This window comes from Rhipicephalus sanguineus, chromosome 1 (assembly GCF_013339695.2).
Source record: "Rhipicephalus sanguineus isolate Rsan-2018 chromosome 1, BIME_Rsan_1.4, whole genome shotgun sequence".
Classification (NCBI taxonomy): Eukaryota; Metazoa; Arthropoda; class Arachnida; order Ixodida; family Ixodidae; genus Rhipicephalus; species Rhipicephalus sanguineus.
Genome location: NC_051176.1, coordinates 57325265 through 57346776, shown reverse-complemented (window position 1 = coordinate 57346776; position 21512 = coordinate 57325265). Strand labels below are relative to the sequence as shown.

General features: G+C 45.9%; 1 protein-coding gene across 1 annotated transcript in view; it reads right to left on the bottom strand.

The window, feature by feature from the left end:
• LOC119391668 (sodium-coupled monocarboxylate transporter 2) overlaps positions 1 to 21512 on the bottom strand; it is a 100664-nt gene that overhangs the window by 33530 nt on the left and 45622 nt on the right. The window contains exons 3-5 of the mRNA XM_037659336.2: positions 17025 to 17076; positions 10487 to 10554; positions 2306 to 2463 (exon numbers count right to left, since the gene is read on the bottom strand). Of these exons, the coding sequence (XP_037515264.1) occupies positions 2306 to 2463; positions 10487 to 10554; positions 17025 to 17076 (278 nt within the window). The remainder of the gene's footprint in view (positions 1 to 2305; positions 2464 to 10486; positions 10555 to 17024; positions 17077 to 21512) is intronic.

The following is a 21512-nucleotide window of genomic DNA, read 5'->3' as shown; positions in this document are numbered from 1 at the left end:
CATGCTACACCACGCCTCAGATAAGGGACAGCGTCACCGGAGGCTTACGTCACCGACGGTGGCTATAAAACCAAGCTGCCAAGCTCGGAAGAGATCATTCCTTCGCTACCCGACCGAGCGCAGCGTCGGTATGCTCGCCCCGCTGCTGCTACTCCGTTAATAAACAGTTCTTACGTTTACGTTGGGATGCGTCCTTCCATCGACACGGCATCCCACAAGGTCATTATGGACATGATTGTGGCTAACAAAAATTCAAGGACAAATTATGAGAAAAGTAACGCGCTCCCGCTTCGGAACTCTTATGCGACGCAGCACACTCTGATATGATATTTTACAGCTGGTTAAAATAAAAGAAAACGGTAACAAAAAAAAACACTCAATAAAAAGTTCCGTACGGACCATTCCAGCACGTGGTACTCGTAGGGGAGGTGACGTGGTGCCACCGATGGACTCGCAGCTTCGGTAGACGACGAGGGTGCCCGGTGTTGCAGCCGACTCGATTCGTTGCGCGGGACACTCCGCGCTCGCCGCCTACGCGAGACTCGCGACACCGATGACCGCGCTCTTCGCTGGCTCAACGTCAACTCCCGTAAGCAGTCAAATTCTCTCTTGGTGTTGATGCGTGACAGCAGGCTCGCGGGGCTACGTCCGAGATAATTGATGTTGCTGTCCCCGGATGCCTTCACCCATTTCCTCTCCTCCGCGAGCCGGAGACCGCCGCGCCGGTCGTTAAAACTAATGGTGAACAGACCACGGCTCTCCCCTCGAAACGGCTCCGGGAAGCGAGAGGTGTTTGCCTGTCATCGCACCTCTTTTCTCCGAACCGAGCGTCGCCGTGTTCGACCTTCGACTCCGGGGCCTGGCGCCTGTTAGGCCGCGGCCGACACCACGGCGCCCTTCCAAGGCACGAAGGGACGGGCGAGCGAGAATTCCAGACGTTTGTGACACTGTGTATAATGGTGGCAAGCATTTTTCGTGTTCATTTTATTTTGATTGCTTTGTGTGCACCGCTATCATTAACTTGGCCTCGGTCACATTGAACGCTGCCTAGCAACGTGGCGCTAATAAGGAGATGAGGTCACAAAGACCTCATCTCCTTGGCGATGGTCATTATACGTACGAACTTGTGAGTGTCCACAAAATTTATAATCACCAGAAGTAACATAAACAAGGGCCCAGTATTCGTCTGGCAAGCTTCGACACATAACTAAAAAGAAGCATGCGCGTGAAACAAGACAAAAGAAGTCCAGCGCTTGCACCATTTGTCCCGTCACATACGTCAGTGTTTTATGCGTTGGCCACATCGAGATTTATCAGCAGTTTTCACGTGAGATTTGTCTCAGATGTATAAGCAATGCGTGGCTTTCACACATTTGTTTACTGATCTTTCGTATAATTATACTGTTGTCTTATGCACGCCGCGAGTTTTTGCGGTATTGTTTGAATTATTAAAAATAAGGAACTCTAGACAAAATTACGATTTTTGCTCATCCGGCTTTGTGTATATCATGAGTGGAGATCATTATCTTCACAGGTAGTGACTTCATGAGGGAAGTTTTCCTTGTTGAGTGAGTGACAGAGGGATGAAGCGATGACTCAAAATGTGCAATGAAGTGCATTGCCACAGAAGTTAGCCGCATTCCACACTGCATTTATGAAGCGTTCTCGGCAGAAATGATAATTTTGCCTCAGACCTCACATAGCCAAAGGACTTTTCACGGATTAATGCGCTTTCTCTATATACCTACCAGCGTAGAATGTCAATCGTAACGATAAGACACAGAGTGAGACGGGTCTAAGGGATGTCCAATTTCACCATTTACCATTGTCCCGGCGAAGCGAACGCAGCGAAGGCGAATTGAGGCGGGCGATCTATAGGCTGGTGTTAGAGCTGGGGTATAATCTGCATTTTAAAAGTTCCAGAGAAAAACAGTTAAAATGTGGAACGAAACGAAAAGAAAGCCGCCGCTTGCCTCCGTTCTTAAATTGTTTTTTGCTGCAAAACTTTACAATGCCCGTACACGGAACCGACAAGCCCAGCTTTCAGGTCTAATTGCTGTTATGTTTTTATGAAATGACAATAAGCTGCGCGGTAGTTAGCGCTATAGCACACACATGTGCTTTGGTTTTAAGATATCGCGGATATACTGCGATAACGTGTCACGTACAACGCACAGATAGAACTCGCTAATATATGACGTGTTACGCAACGCTAATACGCCCCAATATTATTTATCGCAAGTTGGTTTGTCCTGTTCCTTAGCCGTGTTTAGTGCAACGAATGTCTGTCGGCGCGATGGCTTACCTGAAAGCGTACTCCTTCATGTTTATGTCACTCAGGGGCCTCAGCAAAACGTCCGTACGTCTCGAGTCGTAGATGATTTTTCCAATGACTGTCACAGGTGCCATCAGGATTAAGAAGGCCTGCACGCAGTCTGTCCACACGACGCCTCGAAGCCCGCCCTGCGGAAATAATTGCGACAGATCATTCTAAGCAATAGTGCACTCTTTACGATGTAAACAACCGCTTTGTAACTACATACACAGAATGTAGGGGGCATATTCACAAAGTTTTTCTTATATGTAAGTTTTCTTGGATGCATTCTCTCAACGAGTGTTTACGGCAGCGAGCCACCATCACGCCAATAGCAATCGCAGTCGTAATAACCGCGCATCTCAGAATTAGTGTCGACATACATTGGAACACAAATGGTGCGGCGCTAAGTGAACGAGGACTCGAGACGACATACACGAGGCGCCAACTCAAGCAATGAGCCAACTAACTCAGCAACACGTCTTGTTAAACGATACATTGAAAATTCGCTGGCCACACAATTTAGGTGCCGCGAAGTGCTTTGTAGAAAACACGTTGAAATGCTGTTATTCTACTATGCATACCAATTTCCCGTAAAAGTAAAGTCCGCCTCCTCATGCAATTCAGTTCTTTCTTTCTTTCTTTCTTTCTTTCTTTCTTTCTTTCTTTCTTTCTTTCTTTCTTTCTTTCTTTCTTTCTTTCTTTCTTTCTTTCTTTCTTTCTTTCTTTCTTTCTTTATCTATCTATATCTATCTATCTATCTATCTATCTATCTATCTATCTATCTATCTATCTATCTATCTATCTATCTATTGCAAAACAATGTATTTTGTATTACGTGGTATTATTGCTGTTGGCCGCTTTGTCTATGCCACTGTGCCGCAAAGTGCGGATAACGAAGACGACGAGGGCGCACTGCCACTGATGGCGTGAGCCTGAGTCTCTGGATTTCCTCTTAATCCCATGATTACATTCTGTGCTGCCCTAACATAACGTGCATTCTGGTAGAGGCGCGAAGTACGGTGTATCGCAAGATGGATGTGAAATGTCGAAATTGAGCTTATGCTATCCCGTTACCCTGACCAGTTGAAGCATAGAGTGTCATAGCTGCCCGTTAACGTTTCTTCGTTCAGCGTAATTAGACAGCATATCACGTAAGAAACGCAATACGTATAATGTCGACCTAAATGTATTTCTAAAGGAGATAGATATCTTAACAAAATAGCGCTCGAAATTCTAAGGCTCCTGCAGAATGCCATTTTTGAAGAATGAACGAGCATACGCCATCGTGAAGCAAGGGATATAGTATCCTTATGCATGCGTTTTTGTGTGTCTCGTCCTTCTCTCTGCTTACACCTCCTCCCCGCGAAATCGGTGACTGTATAGGCGTCGCACATTAAGTATCCTCCTGATTTCTACTTTGCATCTTGTCATAACCTATACGAATGGTGCGGTGCATAAATGTTTTACAGCGCAAGTTGTTATGAGCTCACGACGACAGCCAATTCTGATGGTGCAGTTGTCCGCCGACGCCGCTGTCCGTCACAGCTATCGCGCACATTGAAGAAAAAAAACAACAAGGGTTTGGGGCGGATTCAAACCCAGGCTTGCTGAGTGACAAGCAAGTGCTCTACCACAGAGTCACGCCAGTGCTTGAAACTTTTAGTGCGATCGCAATTATATGGACACTCTCGGCTGGTTTTTGCCGTCGCTTTCATGTTACGTATAAAGTCCAAGTTGATAACATCGCCCCGCGCATCGTATGTTCTATGCGGGAGCGCGCGAGCGCTGGGGACGAACGCGGCTGAAGCAGCGATGAAACGAGCCGGCCATCTCCGTCGCACGACCAAGGGCGCATGCTTTAACATCGCCCACGGCTGCCGTCGATGACTCGTCAAAATTCTGTAGGGGCTGCTAAATTTGCGTCTTCCATCGTAATTTAAAGCTTCTGTCAGCCTTCAGTGATGTCCAGAAACAACTGCTACGTAGTTGGCGGTTCGAACACGTATAAAAACCCGCCAGGAACACACTTCTACAAGTTTCCGGTGCTGTTTCACGAGCAAAAGCGACGGCGGTGGTGGATTGCGGCTGCTCGACGCAGGAGGTAAGCAATCGTGCTTTGTTTCGGCAGTGTTAGAACGATTACCGTGTTTTTATTTCTCCCATTTGCGTCGCTACGGGTTCAGTAAACGCTACAACGTTTACAGTTGGTCGCCTCGTCTACATTCTGGAAGCTAAAATGCGCATGAGTTGGTTCTTACTGATGAGATGCGAAGCGCAAATCCAGAAAATGCGGGGTAAAGCTATGAAGAGGTCATTGAGCTTAGACGCTTTAAACGAAGGACTGCGTGTTAAAAAGCAGGTGACGGCGCTTTCAGGAGAGCGCCGTGCAATCACACATGCGCGCACGGAATAGACTGCATGCTCTAGCTATCGATGTCACGAGAATGCGAGTGCCTCGGTGCAGATGTTCGCTGTGCGCCTGCCTCATCTACCTGCATATTGGCTGTACAACCTGACACCTGTGAGCATTGAAGGCTTTTGACAGGAAATTCAACCTCCTTTTGAACACTTTTTAATATGAGTTCACGGTATAGGGAAACGCGCGAACTCTAAGCCCTGATGTCTACCACTAATGCACATTCACGTTACACAGGTTGTCTAATGCGTGGGGTCGATTCTGAAATCTTCGAGACGTTCGAGACAATTCGAAACGTTCTTTATTCTTGCTAGTGGTGCTAGCTAGTGCTTGTTTTTTTTTCTTGTGTATGAAATCGGTGAATATATTATAAGCACATTTAAGGTCCTACGTCTTCCAATATGTCCATGTTGCTGCACTGTAGTTAAGTCTCTCCTTGGAAAATGATTTCAATGAAGCACGTGGCTTACAAGCAATATTTATGGCCCCTCTTCGCATTTGCTTTCAAACTGTGAATATTGCAAATATGTACTTTTTAAACTAATTGCTCGCTTCTTGCACCTTTCTGTAAACCTAATGGACCTCTTAGAGAGCGTGGGAGCCCCTGGGAGCCTACGAAGAACACCAGGATCTGCAGGCGGCATTTTCTGAACGGCAAAACATCAAACGATCCAATAAACTCAACTCACTTGGTTACTGCCGGAGTCCTATACGTGCTAATTGTCTCAAGTTTATAGTGCTGATTGGATGTTTTACCAACGCTGAAATTTCACGCTGCCGCACCTGTGCAAACTATTCGCCCGCGCGACAGCACTCCTTTAAAATCTACTATACAAACACATGGCATGTAAACGAAGCTAGTGCGTCCATAAAAAACGCGTCAACAAATGAAGCCATTAGCGGTCGGGGTGTTATGAGGAAAGCGGCGTATTTACGATGAGCTCCACTTCGTAGGGAAGCTTGTTCATGCTCGTCTGTGGCGAACAGCTGGCGCGTACGGTGACAATGTCGTCCCATACAGCTGTGACATCGGGCACGTGTTCATTATTATAAAGTGCGGGTCTTTTGCGCACACCGTCACCGCAGAAGTAATTATTTGGGACGCGGACACGCGGCAAATCTCACGCACGCACTGCAGCCATGCTTGCAGTGGAAGCAGGCGTCTCCGGCAGGAAACCCGCCTGCAGTTCCAACGGCCGCCACTACGCGGCTTTCGGTGGCGCCCCTATAGGCGCTGCGCACCACGTATAACATTCCAGTTTGTTGCTATCGCATTCATTGGTTCGCCCTTGCGGTGCAACTGTAATTTTACTTCGGAAAAATACCCTATAGTACCCGCGTAGTAGAAGAGTTGAATCGCACCAGACGTCACACCATAATAACAATTGTTGAGGTTTTACGTCCCACAGCCAGGATATGATTACGAGAGATGCCGTAGAGGAGGGCTCCGGAAATTACGACCACCTGGGGCTTTTTAACGAACCCCGGGTGCCCAATCTAAGCACACGGGCGTCTAGCATTTTGCCTCTATCGAAATGCGGCCGCCGCGGCCAGGCGTTCCGCATGTCAACTGCGTAACAGGTGGGTGGTTTAAAGCTTCCCGCCAAGGGCTCAGCCATTATTCTTCATCATCCTCCTCATCATCTACCTCAGCAACAAGAAAGTGTGTAGCTACGTAGGTGCGCATATTGTCTTAGAAACACGTGGTGAGTGCTTCGCTACTTCGTAAAATGGATTGGTTTATTAATAACATAGCGGCGCCTTCATTCAAATTTTATCACTTCCTTGTCACGGGTATTTCCGGTCCGACGTAACTAAGCGACCGCATTTCCTGAGTGCCATGCGCGGTCACCTTCGTAATTAAAATTCGATTATGAATATCTGAAACCACAGGCAACCTTTACGATTTTTGAAAAATGGGCATGTCATAAAATGTGACGCCCGACAATGTTCCCATATAAAAATGCGGGAAGCTTGCACTAAGCTGCGCAAAGCTTGGCACGGCGAATCTGGCTGATCCTCAGCTCGTCGTGCTGCAGCACGGGAATGACGACGCCGGCGGCGCTTGGATCCAGCGTGCTTGGCCGAAGAAGCGGCAGCCAATAGACGGCCACGGGCGGATCCGGAATACGCGCAAAGCTTGCCGCTCTGAAGTGTTGAAATCACTGTCCCTGAGCCACGGTGTAAGAAACTGTGGCGGTTGCTATGGCGACGGCTCGGCGGCGGCTGCTCCTCGGCGCTGCGGCGTTTTTTTTTTTTTAGCACGGGCACGGCGCAGCAGGGGTTTCTTGTTAACGGACGTCTTACTGCCAGCTTTAACAGCGTCGCCGTTAAAAACATCTCGCAGGTCAATAATTAAGGAGGTAATTAATGAGTTGTGTTTATTATTCACTTCAATGCCCGTTTAGCAGCGGCAAAGTATTTCCGCCTCGAAGCAGGATTCATGGTCAAGAACGGCAGAAGCCTGACTGTGTAGCATTTTTATTAAAAAATCGGCATTGTCTAAAAAAAGAAAGCCCTGTAGAATGACCTCCGTGTGGGACTTTTTTGCTTCATAAATATCCTGCTGCAATATTTTATTTATTTGTTGAAATACCTTCAATTAAGCGTTTTTCCTGAGCAGGTTCTGCTGCGACGCGCCTTCCTTGAAAGTTCGTCATGCAAGAATTTCATCTGACCTATCACAACGGCGGCATTTCTTGCAAACCCGGAGCGCTCAGTTTCGATATCGCCTGGATCGGGGTCTTTAATTTCAATGCTTAGTATCTCAAACTACGTGTCTACTTTGGGATATCTAAAACAATAGGTATGCCATAAACTGTCACGTCCTACAATTCTTCCATATAAAAAATGCCCTCAAACTAATAATTTAAATGCTCATTAACAAGTTCTTGTTAATTAATCATTTTAGTGTAACTGCGCCTGCGGCAAATCATTTCCACCTCTAAGAAGAGTTCATGTGCGAAAATGGCGCGCCGGGCTGTCATAGATTTTTTTATTAAAAAATCTGTATTGTCTAAAACAATAACCAAACACCCTGTAGACCTAGTCTAGCGGTGGCGCTTGGTCACACCAAGCGCTACCGCTCACGTTCACGGCGGTGGATGTGCATTATTCTTTAAATTATCCTGAACAGTGGCGTTCGCCAAAGGCCAGCGATGAAACCTGCGCATGGAAGCTGTGTAGGCACACGTAATAGCGTGTCCGCTGTAATGGGCCCGTTGTAATTGATAGCGATGGGTTTGTTGAGGTGGTGTAGCGCGAAGCAGGACAGGGACAAAATTGTAAACCGACTAACCCAAACCACTACTCTTCTAAGTTACCGCGTCGATTCCAACACAGGTGATATAAATTCTTTTTGAAGTGCAGAGCGAGAAAAAGAGCGACGCGGGCATCAAACGACAGGAATTCCCGCGAATACACGCCATTTCGCGATACGCGTGCCGTAGACAAAGCCTCCCTTAGCGCGGCAATAAAAGCAGCGCGTAAAACGACATTTCACCCAGTTTCCGCTGTAATTTCCGCCCAGCACGTGTCTCCACTTGCATGCGTCAACCCCGCTTCCTTCCTGCTGGGAAGATCAACTCTCGGAATTCCTAACAGGGCCGAAACATTTTGATTTAGAAGTGCGAATAGCTTGCTTCCGTTTAGCCATAAGGATTACAACCGCTGACTGCCGTTTGTTCACGTTTTCAGACTGTACCGACGTTTCACAAATGTGGGCCAGCTGCACTGTACGGAAATAATCACATACAGAGACACAAGTGCGTCGTTGAACGTGAGGAGGGTGTGCTTTAAGTGCATTTTAGTAGCCGGAGTAAGATATTACACTGGGTGAGGAAATGAAATATTGACCGATTCACGAAATTAGAACGTTCCAAATACATAGTGTCGCCATGGTAGATGCCCTGTATAATCGACGGCAGCATCTTTGCCACAGGGGTTTGCTTTAACGTGCGCCTAAACATGAGTACACAAGCGTTTCCTTCGCCAGCGCCGCCCGTCTCTCTTGACTGCGGCTGATGCATGCAGTGGTTTGCAGGTTTGTAAATGATGGCGCTCGTTTAAGAAATCGACTTATATCGATAGCTATCTTTAATGTAGCCCTAAAGATTGGTGTCAGGTGCTACTCGCTGTAGGGCATTGCGCAATCGGACAAGAAGATGGAGTAATTTAAAGGGGTCCTGCAAACTTTTCTGAAAGGTGCCCTGCAGCACGTTACGTAGCAAACAAACATCGCCCGTCAGTCAAGGCTCCCGTGAATATGTGAGCCAAATATTACTAAGCCTTAGATGCCTCATCAAACGCCAAGAGCTACCGTCGGTCAACACAAGTGTGCAAAAAATAATCGTCATGCGATGACGTCATCATGACGTCACATAACCTGACTTCATGTGATATCCCTGATGACATTATCATTTGGTCACAGGTGGGCCGATCACGGAGGCACTGCAAAAGCTTGTGAGGTGCAGAAAGCTTTAAAGTGTAGCTTGAAGAGCGAGAACTTGATGAAACTACGTCGACGAAGAAGGGTACAGAGTGGAAAGACGCTCAACTTGCAACTGAATTAGATAGGCATGAATTAATCCCATAGAAAACAACCGCACATGTGTGTCGAAATAGTTTCATCGCCTTTCGTCGATATAGTTTCATCCGTCAAGTTTTCGCCCTTCAAACAACACATGGCGCACCAACTAGCCCAACAGTTCACGCTTCTACGGAAAGCTTTAAAGGTTTCGTAGGTCGTAGGAAGGGGGGGGGGGGAATCAATACAATCGACAAAAACGAAAAAGAGGATGGCTTTCGTCTTCGAGTCGTCTTAGACAAGTGCATAAGGGAGCGTGGGACTTTTGCACTGCATGCAGCAGGAACTTGACAATTTCGTGCAAGAAACAGCCACAAATCACTTGCTCCTTGCTTCGTGATGTCGTAACCAACTACGTAGCATGCGGGAACGACAGGTATTGGCTAATTTCGGGAATGGTGCAACGGTACCGGATTTCTCTCTCTCTTAACACACACATACTATAAAATCATATATATATATATATATATATATATATATATATATATATATATGCGGGAAGAACAAGCAGCGGTCATGCCGATCGCGATGCCACTGAGGCGCATAGCAATGCCGCTATATATATATGTGTATATGATGCCGCGAAAACGACAGGAAGGCTAGAATTTTCTTTTATCGTGACAGTCTGTAACCTCTAGATGGGCACGTGTCATGTTTCGCTTTAACTGTGCAACATCCGAAGAGCTTCTACCTTTTTATATTAGTGTTTCTTTAATGACTTTTGCAGCTATGAAATTGATAGCGAGAGAGAGAGAACAAAATTATTGTGTAAAGTAGGTTGCCAGGAAATTAAATGAAAAAAATGACATAATTTTCCGGAAACGAACGACTGCCGGTTTTCTGATGTAGAATTTCTAGGAACTAACGAGAGCTTACCAATGTACCGAGTTATGATTCATTTGATTTGATTTTTTCATTTTCATTTTTATTTGGCATTTTCACAAAATGCCCGGAGGGGGCAAAAGGAGAGTGTGTCCTCCTTACTTGGCCCACTCTTCGTGAGGCACTTCGGGCCAGGTACAGCAAGACAAACGTATAGAATGTACAAACAATACATATACACAAACAATAAATAAACGAGCAATACTACAGCAATTGGAGAAAGATAAAGATGCAAACAAAGCTGTTCCTCAGCGATAAATACAAAATTCAGGCGGCATCAACTCACCAATGCCGTATAGACGGTTCCTGCTACTCCGATGCCCAACGTAGTCCATTGTATGGGTAGGTGAAAGACTGCGGTGACAAGCAAAATGTTACAATAAAATATAGCGTAAAACCAACGCTTCATTTTAATCAACAGAAGCACATGTAAGAATTGCACTACGCTTTATCTATAAAGTTGCGTGTTTGGTCACTGCATATACTGAATGTAGATCTAAAGGGGTCCTGCAACACTTTTCGAAGTAGTCGTCGAATGCTTCATTAAGAATGTATTTATTGCCTCACGAACCGACTGCCGCAAAAATTAGCTAGCTACGTCTGTGTCGTCAGCACGCGTCATAACCATGAGCAATTTCTTTTAAGTGCGTAGCACTTTAGGGGCCCGTCTTGTTCATTCATTGATCTGATGTGGCGTGTTCAACAATCGCAGTCAAGTGGTTAATAGAGGTTCAAAATAAGGCTAGCAATGCTTAAACCCGGGTTAAAATAAGGGAACAGAGGCTAAAATAATAAAATTAATCGATAAAACCAAGAAGTAATAGCAATAATTAACTTAAAATTGCTAAAAATGCTTCGGAAACGTGCGGCTGACACCCGCGCCGCGTAAGAGAAGGCGCCACCGCCTCGCCAAGCGCGCGATTGCCCCTCCCACCGGCATCTTCGTCGCTACATATGAAGGGGGAAACAACCTAACGGAACTCGCTGCAGACGACACGTGTCTGAACGGCCGTAACAAGCAGGAAGTCGATAAAGCGCAGCAAAAAGTAGCGCGTATGTCGCGCGCTGAGTTTGCGAATCTCCCCAACAAGATTCTACTCTCGCCGGGGAAACCCTACACGCTTACCTCAAACGTTGACGTAGGGAAACCCTACGCACTTGCTCAGGTTTCACGGTAGTGGAGCTGCATTTAGCGCAGGATTTAGAACTACACCAATCGCTACACAAGAACGACATTAGCGCTGGATTTCAATTACATTATGCGCTACATGAAGTGCTAGCCCTAGAGCTTTCTTTTTTTTTTCTTTGAACGCGCGGCTTACATTCAGTGTGATCGCGAGCGCGCGCGCGGGCACATGGCGGCATCCCGCGTTTGCCGCAGTAACCATGCAACTCACGATGCTCAAATCAGCCAATGGCCGCGGACTTTGTGTTTATGGCGCGGCCATTTCTGTTTATGGCATCATTTGTCGAGGGAAGGGCGAGCGATTTCTAGATGACCTTAAGAATTGTAAATTCCAGGCTGTGCGCAGCGCTATGTAATGCTTGGTTCACGTGTTCTCAGGAGCCTCGACTACAGTACGACAGTGGTTTCTGACCATGTCGAAAAAGTGTTGCAGGGCCCCTATAAAATTTGGCATTGCCGGCGAACTTTTGGTAGATGGGCTAAATTGTTATCACTGGATAGCCTAGAGGATTGCTGTTGTATTATTGAAGAGAAAGAAAGAAAATCCCGGTTTGGAGAACGAAGAATCGGGAGCAATGAACTGCTCTTGGCAGCATATAGTTTTTAAGTAACGGGAACGTCGGGATGAAGTACTGCTCGTAATGAGTTTTTCCTGCCCCTGTATTGCAGGTTTTTTCTGTTTTCTATCTGTTCCACATGTTTACTTGGATACTGTTTATTCAAGCTTACGCGCGTGTTTGGTTATAACGTACCGTACCGAGTTTCACTCGATGACATTACAGTGTGTACCAGCGAACTCAAGCCAAGCTAATTAAATAAAAGGGCAACGATATCCAAAGACGCGACCAATGGAATTTGTTCATTTTAGACTCGCGCACATAGTCGTTATATTTTTTCTTTTGCTGTCATACTTGATTTCTTAGAGAAAATTAATTGCTTAAATAAATAATTACTTCCCTAATTGCGGAAATTCGGATGTCTAAAATTCTGCATCTCATACGAAGACACACTCAAAAATTCCCGACCCGCTATATTATTGTTAATTACTGTGCTGTAATTACTGCTGCAGCGCGGAATGCGCCAAAAGATGAGAAGCGGGCAAGTGGCTGCACGCCACTCGCGCCTGCAACTTGGTTATAGGCCTCTTCTTGCAGGGGCGTAGCCAGAATTTTGTATCAGGATTTTATAGCGCGCGCGCGTGTGTGTGTGTGTGTGTTTGTGTGTGTGTGTTTGTGTGTGTGGTGTGTGTGTGTGTGTGTGTGTGTGTGTGTGTGTGTGTGTGTGTGTGGGTGGTGTGTGTGTGTGTGTGTGTGTGTGTGTGGTGTGTGGTTGTGTGTGTGTGTGTGTGTGTGTGTGTGTGTGGTGTGTGTGTGTGTGTGTGTGTGTGTGTGTGTGTGTTGTGTGTGGTGTGTGTGTGTGTGTGTGTGTGTGTGTGTGTGTGTGTGTGTGTGTGTGTGATTAAAATCTTGTTCAATGGTTTCCTAGTTTTCCTAAAATTACGCGTTGGGAAGTACGTGAGAACCCCCTCTCCAAATAAGTTTTGTAGCCAGGAGATGACAATTCTCACTGTCAGCCGCCCGGTTAACTAAACTTGCATAATGAACTTCTGAGTGACTGCAGTAAGCGGGCATGTTTGCATCGAAAAGTTAGAGGCAGACCTGTTTCGGCAAAATTGCACTTGGCAGAATTCTTCTAGCACGGCCGTCCTCCGAGATATCGGGCGCGAACTTTAATTACTGTTCGCACAATTATGCATGCAAGACAATGAGTATCGCCGCAAAGCTTCTCCCTTATGCCAGGCGCGGCTGTTGCGTACAGAGTTTAGTGAAACAGCATTAGAACTCTTTTGTGCCCTGATACTATTCTGAATTCGGTATTTCGTACTCTTCTAAAGCACTTCTTTCTGTGCGGTACTCCGTAACTTACCTACGCTTTGGAAGTATCTTGTACAAGTCTAAAAATCGCACACGTCAGCAGCGAGTGAGCATTAGAGCGAGCTTAGCATCACAGATTAAACTAAACAGCCCCATTATATAGTCCTCGTGTTTATACACAGAACCACGGGCTGATCCCAGAGGAAACGTCCAGATGTCCTGACCCCCTCCCCCCTAATTTTTTAATGTATAAGCCGAGTATGGGTGCTGACGCCCCATACTTAACTTTAAGGGGCCATGACACCCAATTTTCGATCGTAATCTGTGTTATGTAGGTTAACCCTTGTCCGTTCGCAAACAGGCTGGCGAAATTTCCACGCATTTGGTCCAGCACTTAAATTATAATTGAATATTTTTATAAACACGCGAGCGGCCTGAGAGTCGGGTAAAAGTGGCCTGTGTTGCCCGACCGGCCGTGACGTGCGCCGTTACGTCACAGCGCACTCGCGAGCCGTGACGTAACAAGCTGCTTGCTGTGCGAGCATCGGCATTCCGGCGAACGATTTTGCTCCGTCCTCAGCTCCGCGTGCAAGTGAGCTATTAGTGTTTTCTTCAGTTGGCATCGAAATTGAACGCTTTGCAGCAGCTGAAACTTTGGTAGAAGACGAAGGCTCCGGTCCGTGCAGCACATGACGTCACACACATCATGGCAAAATGGCCGTCGCCAGCGGTGGGCGGGGTTTATTGGCGCTAACTAGGGTTTATTTTGCATCGAAATATTCATCTACAGTCCATTTTTCGCGTATGTGTACACACGATAGAACATCCACTTCTATTTTTCGCTGAAAACCGCAAATTGTTGCGTGACCGTGTCATGTACCCTGTAAGTATGACTTCCCATAAGCTGACATCCCCATCAGAAAAATCCTGTATCCGCCCCTGCACAGAGCGCTCGTGGGCCTTGTTTTGAGATCACCTTAACAAATCACAGGCGACTAGAACTGTTGTCGAGCTCTCGCACTGTGCTGCGTTCCTCATGATTCACTGCGCGCATTTCTGAAGCGTTTAACCCCATAATTCAAATTTTCTTGCCTCGTGTGTGACAAGAGAATGAACAACCTCGAATCACACAGAGTTCGGAGCTGACTCAGGAACTGTCTTTTTCTTCTTTGTTTCCATCAAACAGCGCTTTCAGATAACTATGTTGTGTCACGTAATTTATTGGATGCCATGAAGTTGCGCACAATGTGGAGCATTCACGTTGTCCATTGCTGGATTGATTTCGGCGGTGTGGAACGGTCGCTGAACTGCTACCCGGAGAAGGGGGCGGTGCCAAAGCCCCCTTTCACGAGCGTCGCTATCATCCACAAGCGGCTCTAGTGAAGCTGTCATATCTGACGACTGACACGCAAGGGCACCGTCTCTTTACCATCTGTGGGCATGCACACTATTATAGCCGTACGGAGCATCGCCCTGTCGTAAGGACGGACGTGGGGGAAGTACCGCTGACGCGTTCCTGTGCTCGAGTGAGAGCGCTCGTCTTGGACTCGCGTTATCTGTCTTTACATCGCTTATATGCGCGCACTTCTTGAATACACACAGGCAGCAGGCGATTCAGGCTGGCCGCTTTCATTTTATTCAATTCTTGATAAGTGCGCGTCCACACCGCTGATTACTGGGGAGGGCCACACGCGACAGAGTCTCTTCAGAACGGTGCATTGGTGGTGGACTATGGCTGCTATTCCAGGGTGTTATTTTAAACAATAGAGAAGTTTTCTTTTAAAATATACTATGAGAGCACGACACCTGTCGTGGTCGCAGACGAGATCTACGTCGAGGCTAACGTACTTTGGCGCTGCTACATTTAATTTTCGGATTAATTAACCGAACCTGTTAATTAAATTTTTATTATCAACTTGAGGGAAGTTGCTTATATGGAAAAATTGTAGGGCGTCACAATTATCAGAAATTACACATTTTTTTTAGAAATTCAGGAAATCTCTGTAATTTGAGATATTCATAAATAAATTTCAAGATGCAGTACAGGCGATATTGAAATCAAGCGTGCTGAGAGTGCAGAAAAGGCGATCACTCTCTTACGTCAGACGGGAACGCCCCGTGACAAAGCAGTTAAGAAATCTGAATCATAATTAAAGAATTCAAAGCGCACGACAAGTAAACTTGCATGAAGGCTCGTCGCACCACAGTCTGCTCAAGTCGTCCGAGATCTGCTCGAGTTCACCGCCTATTTATTCTTAGCGTGTCATATTTCTTTAAACTACAAATAGACGCAGAGTACTCTTTCGCTAGTCGCACTGTGCAAGAGAAGAAGAGCCGCTGTGGCAGCTCCCGAGTTTTACGCTGTACAGCGAAAGAAAATGTGGAAACGGAGAAACAAACAGATAAGCACCAAAACAAGTGAGGTGGCTTGCCGGTTTCCCCGATAAGGTAGTGCCACGACGCGCCTTCATTCAAATTCCGTCACTTATCGTCACGGAAAATGCAGTCTGACGTAACAAAATGTCCGCCTTTTTCTCTGCACACGGTGCGCTCAGAGCCTTGACATCCGATTATGAATATCTCAAATTACGTCCGCTTTTCTGGATTTCTGAAAAATGGGTATGCCATAAATTGGTGACGCCCTGCTACTCACCGATATAAACAATGGCCCTCAGGCCGATAACTAAGAAAGCTAATTAAGATGTTTTCGCTAATTATTCATTTTAATGCAGCTTTAGCTGCGACAAACTATTTAAACTTCAACGTAGAGTTCGTCTGTGTAGATGACAGGTGCCTAACTGTCACAGCATTTTTATTAGAAATCCGTATTGTCTAAGATGCTCCCTTTAACGTCTCCCTCCCTGCCTTTTCGTTTCTCCCTCACTCTCCGTACATGGGTAGTCATGTTGAAAAAAAGAGGGCACGCAGTGGTTCCCGCTGGCGCCTTTACAAGAGGGTATACCATGAGTGCAGTTTAGACGTTATAAAATTGCAATAACTTTTGTTGTGTGTGTGTGTGTGTTGTGTGTGTGGTGTGTGTGTGTGTGTGGTGTGTGTGTGTGTGGGTGTGTGTGTGTGTGTGTGTGTGTGTGTGTGTGTGTGCGTGTGTGTGTGTGTGTGTGTGTGTGTGTGGACGGGGGGGGGGGCGAAGTCACCAAGGATTTGTGACTGTCGCACTTGCGGTTTTCTTAAGCTTACTGGTATTTGCAGAAAGTCTTATGAAAAGTACGGAGTAAGCAGTCAATGTTCTGCTTAACTAATTTGGTGCAATTTAACTTTCCCTCTCAAATGCAATAAATTTAATGGAATTTGACCGGACGGTGATGTCTTCAGAGTTGCTCTGGAAATCTGAATCAGACGGTAGCAAAAGGGGGGGGGGGCTATCGCTTCTGCTTTAGTAACGTTGATGTCGTTCCACGAATTGAATATATGACTTGGTCATTATAGTGACCTTACCTGAATAGCGCAGTGTGCCCGTTTGTGGCCCTGACACTTTCTCAGATCCGTTTTCGCTCATTCAATTCCTGCCCACTCACTTGTAACATTCAAGCAACGAGCGAGCAAGAACGGTTGGGTATTACATCGCTGACACTCATCAATTGTATACCAAACGAAACTACAGCAAAATGACTGAATACGACAAACACAGCTCTTGTGCCTTGTTTGCTTATTTTTTGCCCTGTGTATCCAACCCAGTCACGCTGCTTTCTAACTAAGCTGTTTTGCTATTACATCACCTGATTCGTCATAGTGCAGTTGCTTACCTGTGGCTGCAGCTACGGATGCCGAGAACAGTGCCACAGCGCCAATGGTTTGCTGCGAAAGGAAATGTGTTTGTTATACAAGAAAATGGAGAAAGAAAAACTAAGTCAGTGACATATGTTGGCATCGGAAACTGCCTTTTCTTCTCTTTCTTTGACCCACCGCGGTAGTCTAGTGGTTATGGTGCTCGACGGCTGACCCGAAGGTCGCGGGATCGAATGCCGGCCGCGGCGGCTGCATTTTCGGTGGAGGCGAAAATGCTTGAGGGCCATGTACTTGGATTCAGGTGCACGTTAAAGAACCCCAGGTGATCGAAATTTCCGGAGGACTTCACTACGGCGTCCCTCATAATCATATCGTGGTTTCGGACGTTAAACCCCAACAATTATTATCTTTTCTCTTATTGCTTCTGTAAATGTGCCACAAAGCTACGCTTCCTAATAACCACAGCTGTCGAATTCTACAAATGGGTGCGATTCTATATCGCGCCCATTTGCAGGATAAGAACTGAAAGCAGGTAAAGATGCATCTCGCTGACCCTGTAGATCGCTGTTAGATTTCTTTCAAGGCAACCGCATACACTGTTTCTTATAAGGCAGCTATATTGGCTGTTTCTTTCTGTGTTAGCGTGGTATGTCCAAGTCTCGTAGCCCATAACAGCGTGTGGAAAAAAGTAGCCTCTACTTTGTCGATGGAGGTCCAAATGCGATCGTCCATTTGAAATTCTTTCTTTCTTTGTTCATCGGTAAGCATTTCTGGTAGCCACTTTGCACACAATTTGTAATATCTGGAATTTTCTGCTATAGCGAAGTCTATAGTGGAGCGTCCAACAAAATGAAATATATCAGTCAGAACGCATATCGTCAACTGCCGACAAAATCTCAATTCTTCGTTCACTTGTTCAGCGACTGCGTCGGTCTATATACTGGGCTCACAACTCTGCCCTTCGTTATGTACATTTGTGCAGCTATTACTGATGTTTTGACGTCAATGCACAACCTTTCATTGACTCATGTAAGTCCATAAACTAGAAGACTATCGTTGAATATCGGCAGCAGCTGATCCTTTCGCACACAACAGTTGAATCACAGCTCGCACTTTGTAACCGGCGGGAATGTCGAATTCCGTGGACATTGTCGTGTGCACTTAGACCGACAGGCTAACAACTACTGCATCCAAAGAAGCCTGCAGAAGAAACCAGCAGCTGGCCCTTCGTATGTAGATAACAACACTTTGTCCTAAACCTCCTGTATTAACGGACCTTACTTTTCGAAGGTCCCTCGTGCGTGCGTGCACCGGGGGCGGCGCCTCCCCATAACTGCCGTGCGCACGACACACACACACACACACACACACACACACACCACACACACACACACACACACACACACACACACACACATATATATATATATATATATATATATATATATATATATATATATATATATATATATATATATATATATATATCGCACACGCACACTTTTGCCGGTGCAGTTGGTTAACATTTTGCGCAGTGCTGTGATTCTCTCTCAAGAAGAACAAAATCGTACACACTATCATACGTGGAGCAAGAATGACGAAGCAAATGTAGATAAGAGATGCAGATATGAAGGGCGCAGCGTGTTCATATACTTTAAAAATAATACAATGTCGAGTTGTTACGTCTTCAGGACTAAACGAATCCAGCATGCTAGCAACCCTCAGCCAAGCCGATAAAAGAATAATGACATTTTAAGCGTCACCTATCACAGAATTCACAACTAAGTAGCCGACATAAGAAAGTATATATGGAGAGAATTGAGCATGCTCTAAAGAACGGAAGAAGCCTCAAAGCTACGAGGACAAAACTGTGCATAGGCACAAATCAGATGTATGCATTAAGGGACAAGGATGGCAAGGTCACAACCAATATGGATAGAATAGTTGAGGTAGCGGAAGAGTTCTACAGAGATCTGTACAGCAGCCGAGACAGTCAGGATGATAACGTAAGAAGCAGTAATATCCCAGAGGAATCTGACATTCCACCAGTATTAACAGGAGAAGTAAAGAAAGCCCTAAAGGGAATGCAAAGAGGCAAAGCCGCTGGTGAGGATCAGGTAACATCAGACCTGTTGAAAGACGGTGGAGAGATTATGTTAGAGAAACTGGCCACCCTGTATACGAAGTGTCTCTCGACAGGGAGGATACCAGAATCTTGGAAGAATGCCAACATCATCTTGATCCATAAGAAATGGGACGTCAAGGACCTGAAAAATTACAGGCCCATCAGCTTACTGTCCGTTGTCTACAAGCTATTCACAAAAGTAATTGCTAACAGGATTAATACGACATTAGAGTTTAATCAACCAAGAGACCAGGCAGCATTTCGTACAGGCTTCTCAACAATAGACCATATTCATACTATCAATCAGGTGATAGAGAAATGCGCGGAATACAACCAACCCCTATACATAGCCTTCATAGATTACGAGAAGGCATTTGATTCGGTGGAGACATCAGCAGTCATGCAGGCACTGCGGAATCAGGGCATCGACGAAGCCTATATAAACATAATGGAAGAAATCTACAGCGCATCCACAGCCACTATAGTCCTTCATAAAGAAAGCGACAGAATCCCAATAAAGAAGGGCGTACGACAGGGAGACACGATCTCTCCAATGTTATTCACCGCGTGTTTACAGGAGGTTTTCAGGGCCCTAGATTGGGAAGAATTAGGGATAAGAGTTAATGGAGAGTATCTCAGTAACCTGCGATTCGCTGATGACATTGCATTGATGAGTAACGCGGGAGACGAATTACAGCTCATGATTACTGAACTGGATACGGAAAGTAGAAGAGTAGGTCTGAAAATTAATATGCATAAAACTAAAGTAATGTGGAACAATCTTGGCAGAGAACAGCACTTTGCGATAGGTGGCGAAACACCGGAAGCTGTAAAGGACTACGTCTGCTTAGGACAGGTAGTAACCGCGGTGCCGAACCATGAGAGTGAAATAACTAGAAGAATAAGGATGGGATGGGGCTCATTCGGCAAGCATTATCAAATCATGAATGGTAGTCTACCACTATCTCTCAAGAGGAAGGTATATAACAGCTGCATCTTACCGGTACTTACCTACGGAGCAGAAACCTGGAGACTTACAAAGAGGGTTCAACTTAAATTGAGGACGACGCAGCGAGCTATGGAAAGGAAATGATAGGTGTAACCTTAAGCGACAGGAAGAGAGCAGAGTGGGTCAGGGAACAAACAGGGGTTAAGGACATCATAGTTGAAATTAAGAAGAAGAAATGGATATGGGCCGGGCACGTAGCACGTCGGCAGGATAACCGGTGGTCATTAAGGGTAACTGACTGGATTCCAAGAGAGGGCAAACGCGTGAGGGGAAGACAGAAAATTAGGTGGGTAGATGAGATTAAGAAGTTTGTAGGTATACCGTGGCAACAGAAAGCACAGGACCGGGTTGATTGGCGGAACATGGGAGAGGCCTTTGCCCTGCAGTGGGCGTAGACAGGCTGATGATGATGATGATCACAGAATTCGCACGGCGCGCTAATATACAATGAGTGGGAGCAGCTGTAGCATCAGACTGTGGCGTATTTAATAAAGCTTCATTATCAAGCAAGCCGGGCTCTTAGACGGACACTTGAGTGACCCAAAGTGGGAGAATAAGAGACGCGAGACAAAAGCGTGGTCACGTGTTCTTTCTTAACGTTCCTGTCCTCTTACTCTGGTAATTATGTGTAATTACGAATGAGGGACGACACAGGTTGGAGCCAACGTTTTGATAAAGCAACGACAAGGCCTCCTAGTGCGAACGTTATCTTCAACTTAATGTATCCGTTCTTTTTTCTAGCGAACACACACAACTACAGACTACACAGACCTACACAGGCCATCCGCTAGCCTGGTTCTGTGTAGTCTGTAGTTGCGTGTGTTCGTCAAAAAAAAAGGTCGCATTAAGTAAGCACCTACTATCCCATCTAAATGCGTTAACGAGTTACCTTCAGCCGCAGGCCAGTGTAGATTTTCCACTGTGTAAATAATTGCTTTGTGTTTTGAAGCTGAATCCCAAACTGAATCGCAACTTGACAGCGACGCTTCACTGATATGCAACTTTAATTAAACGCGGCATCTCTGTCCATAGCTGAAGGCTGTCTGAGGCAGGACGGCCTCAACTATAGAAAGAGTGGCAATTGAGGAATGCAAACTGGACATTTGAATGGAATAAGGCGAATGGACCGAGGCGACCGTTTTTTTTATAAGACACAACTTTTATGTAGCCAACAGATAACGAGACTAAGAAAAGTATTATCGTTAAATTTTAATTGAAGTATAGTGATAAGGACATCAAAGAAATGAGTTAAAATGGAAGAAAAAAAAACAACTTGCCGTCGGGGCAGAGAGAAGCCCCAACCTTCAGATGACGCGTCCGACGCCCTAACAATTCAGCGGCGGCAGGGGCCCTACCTCCGTCCAGATTATT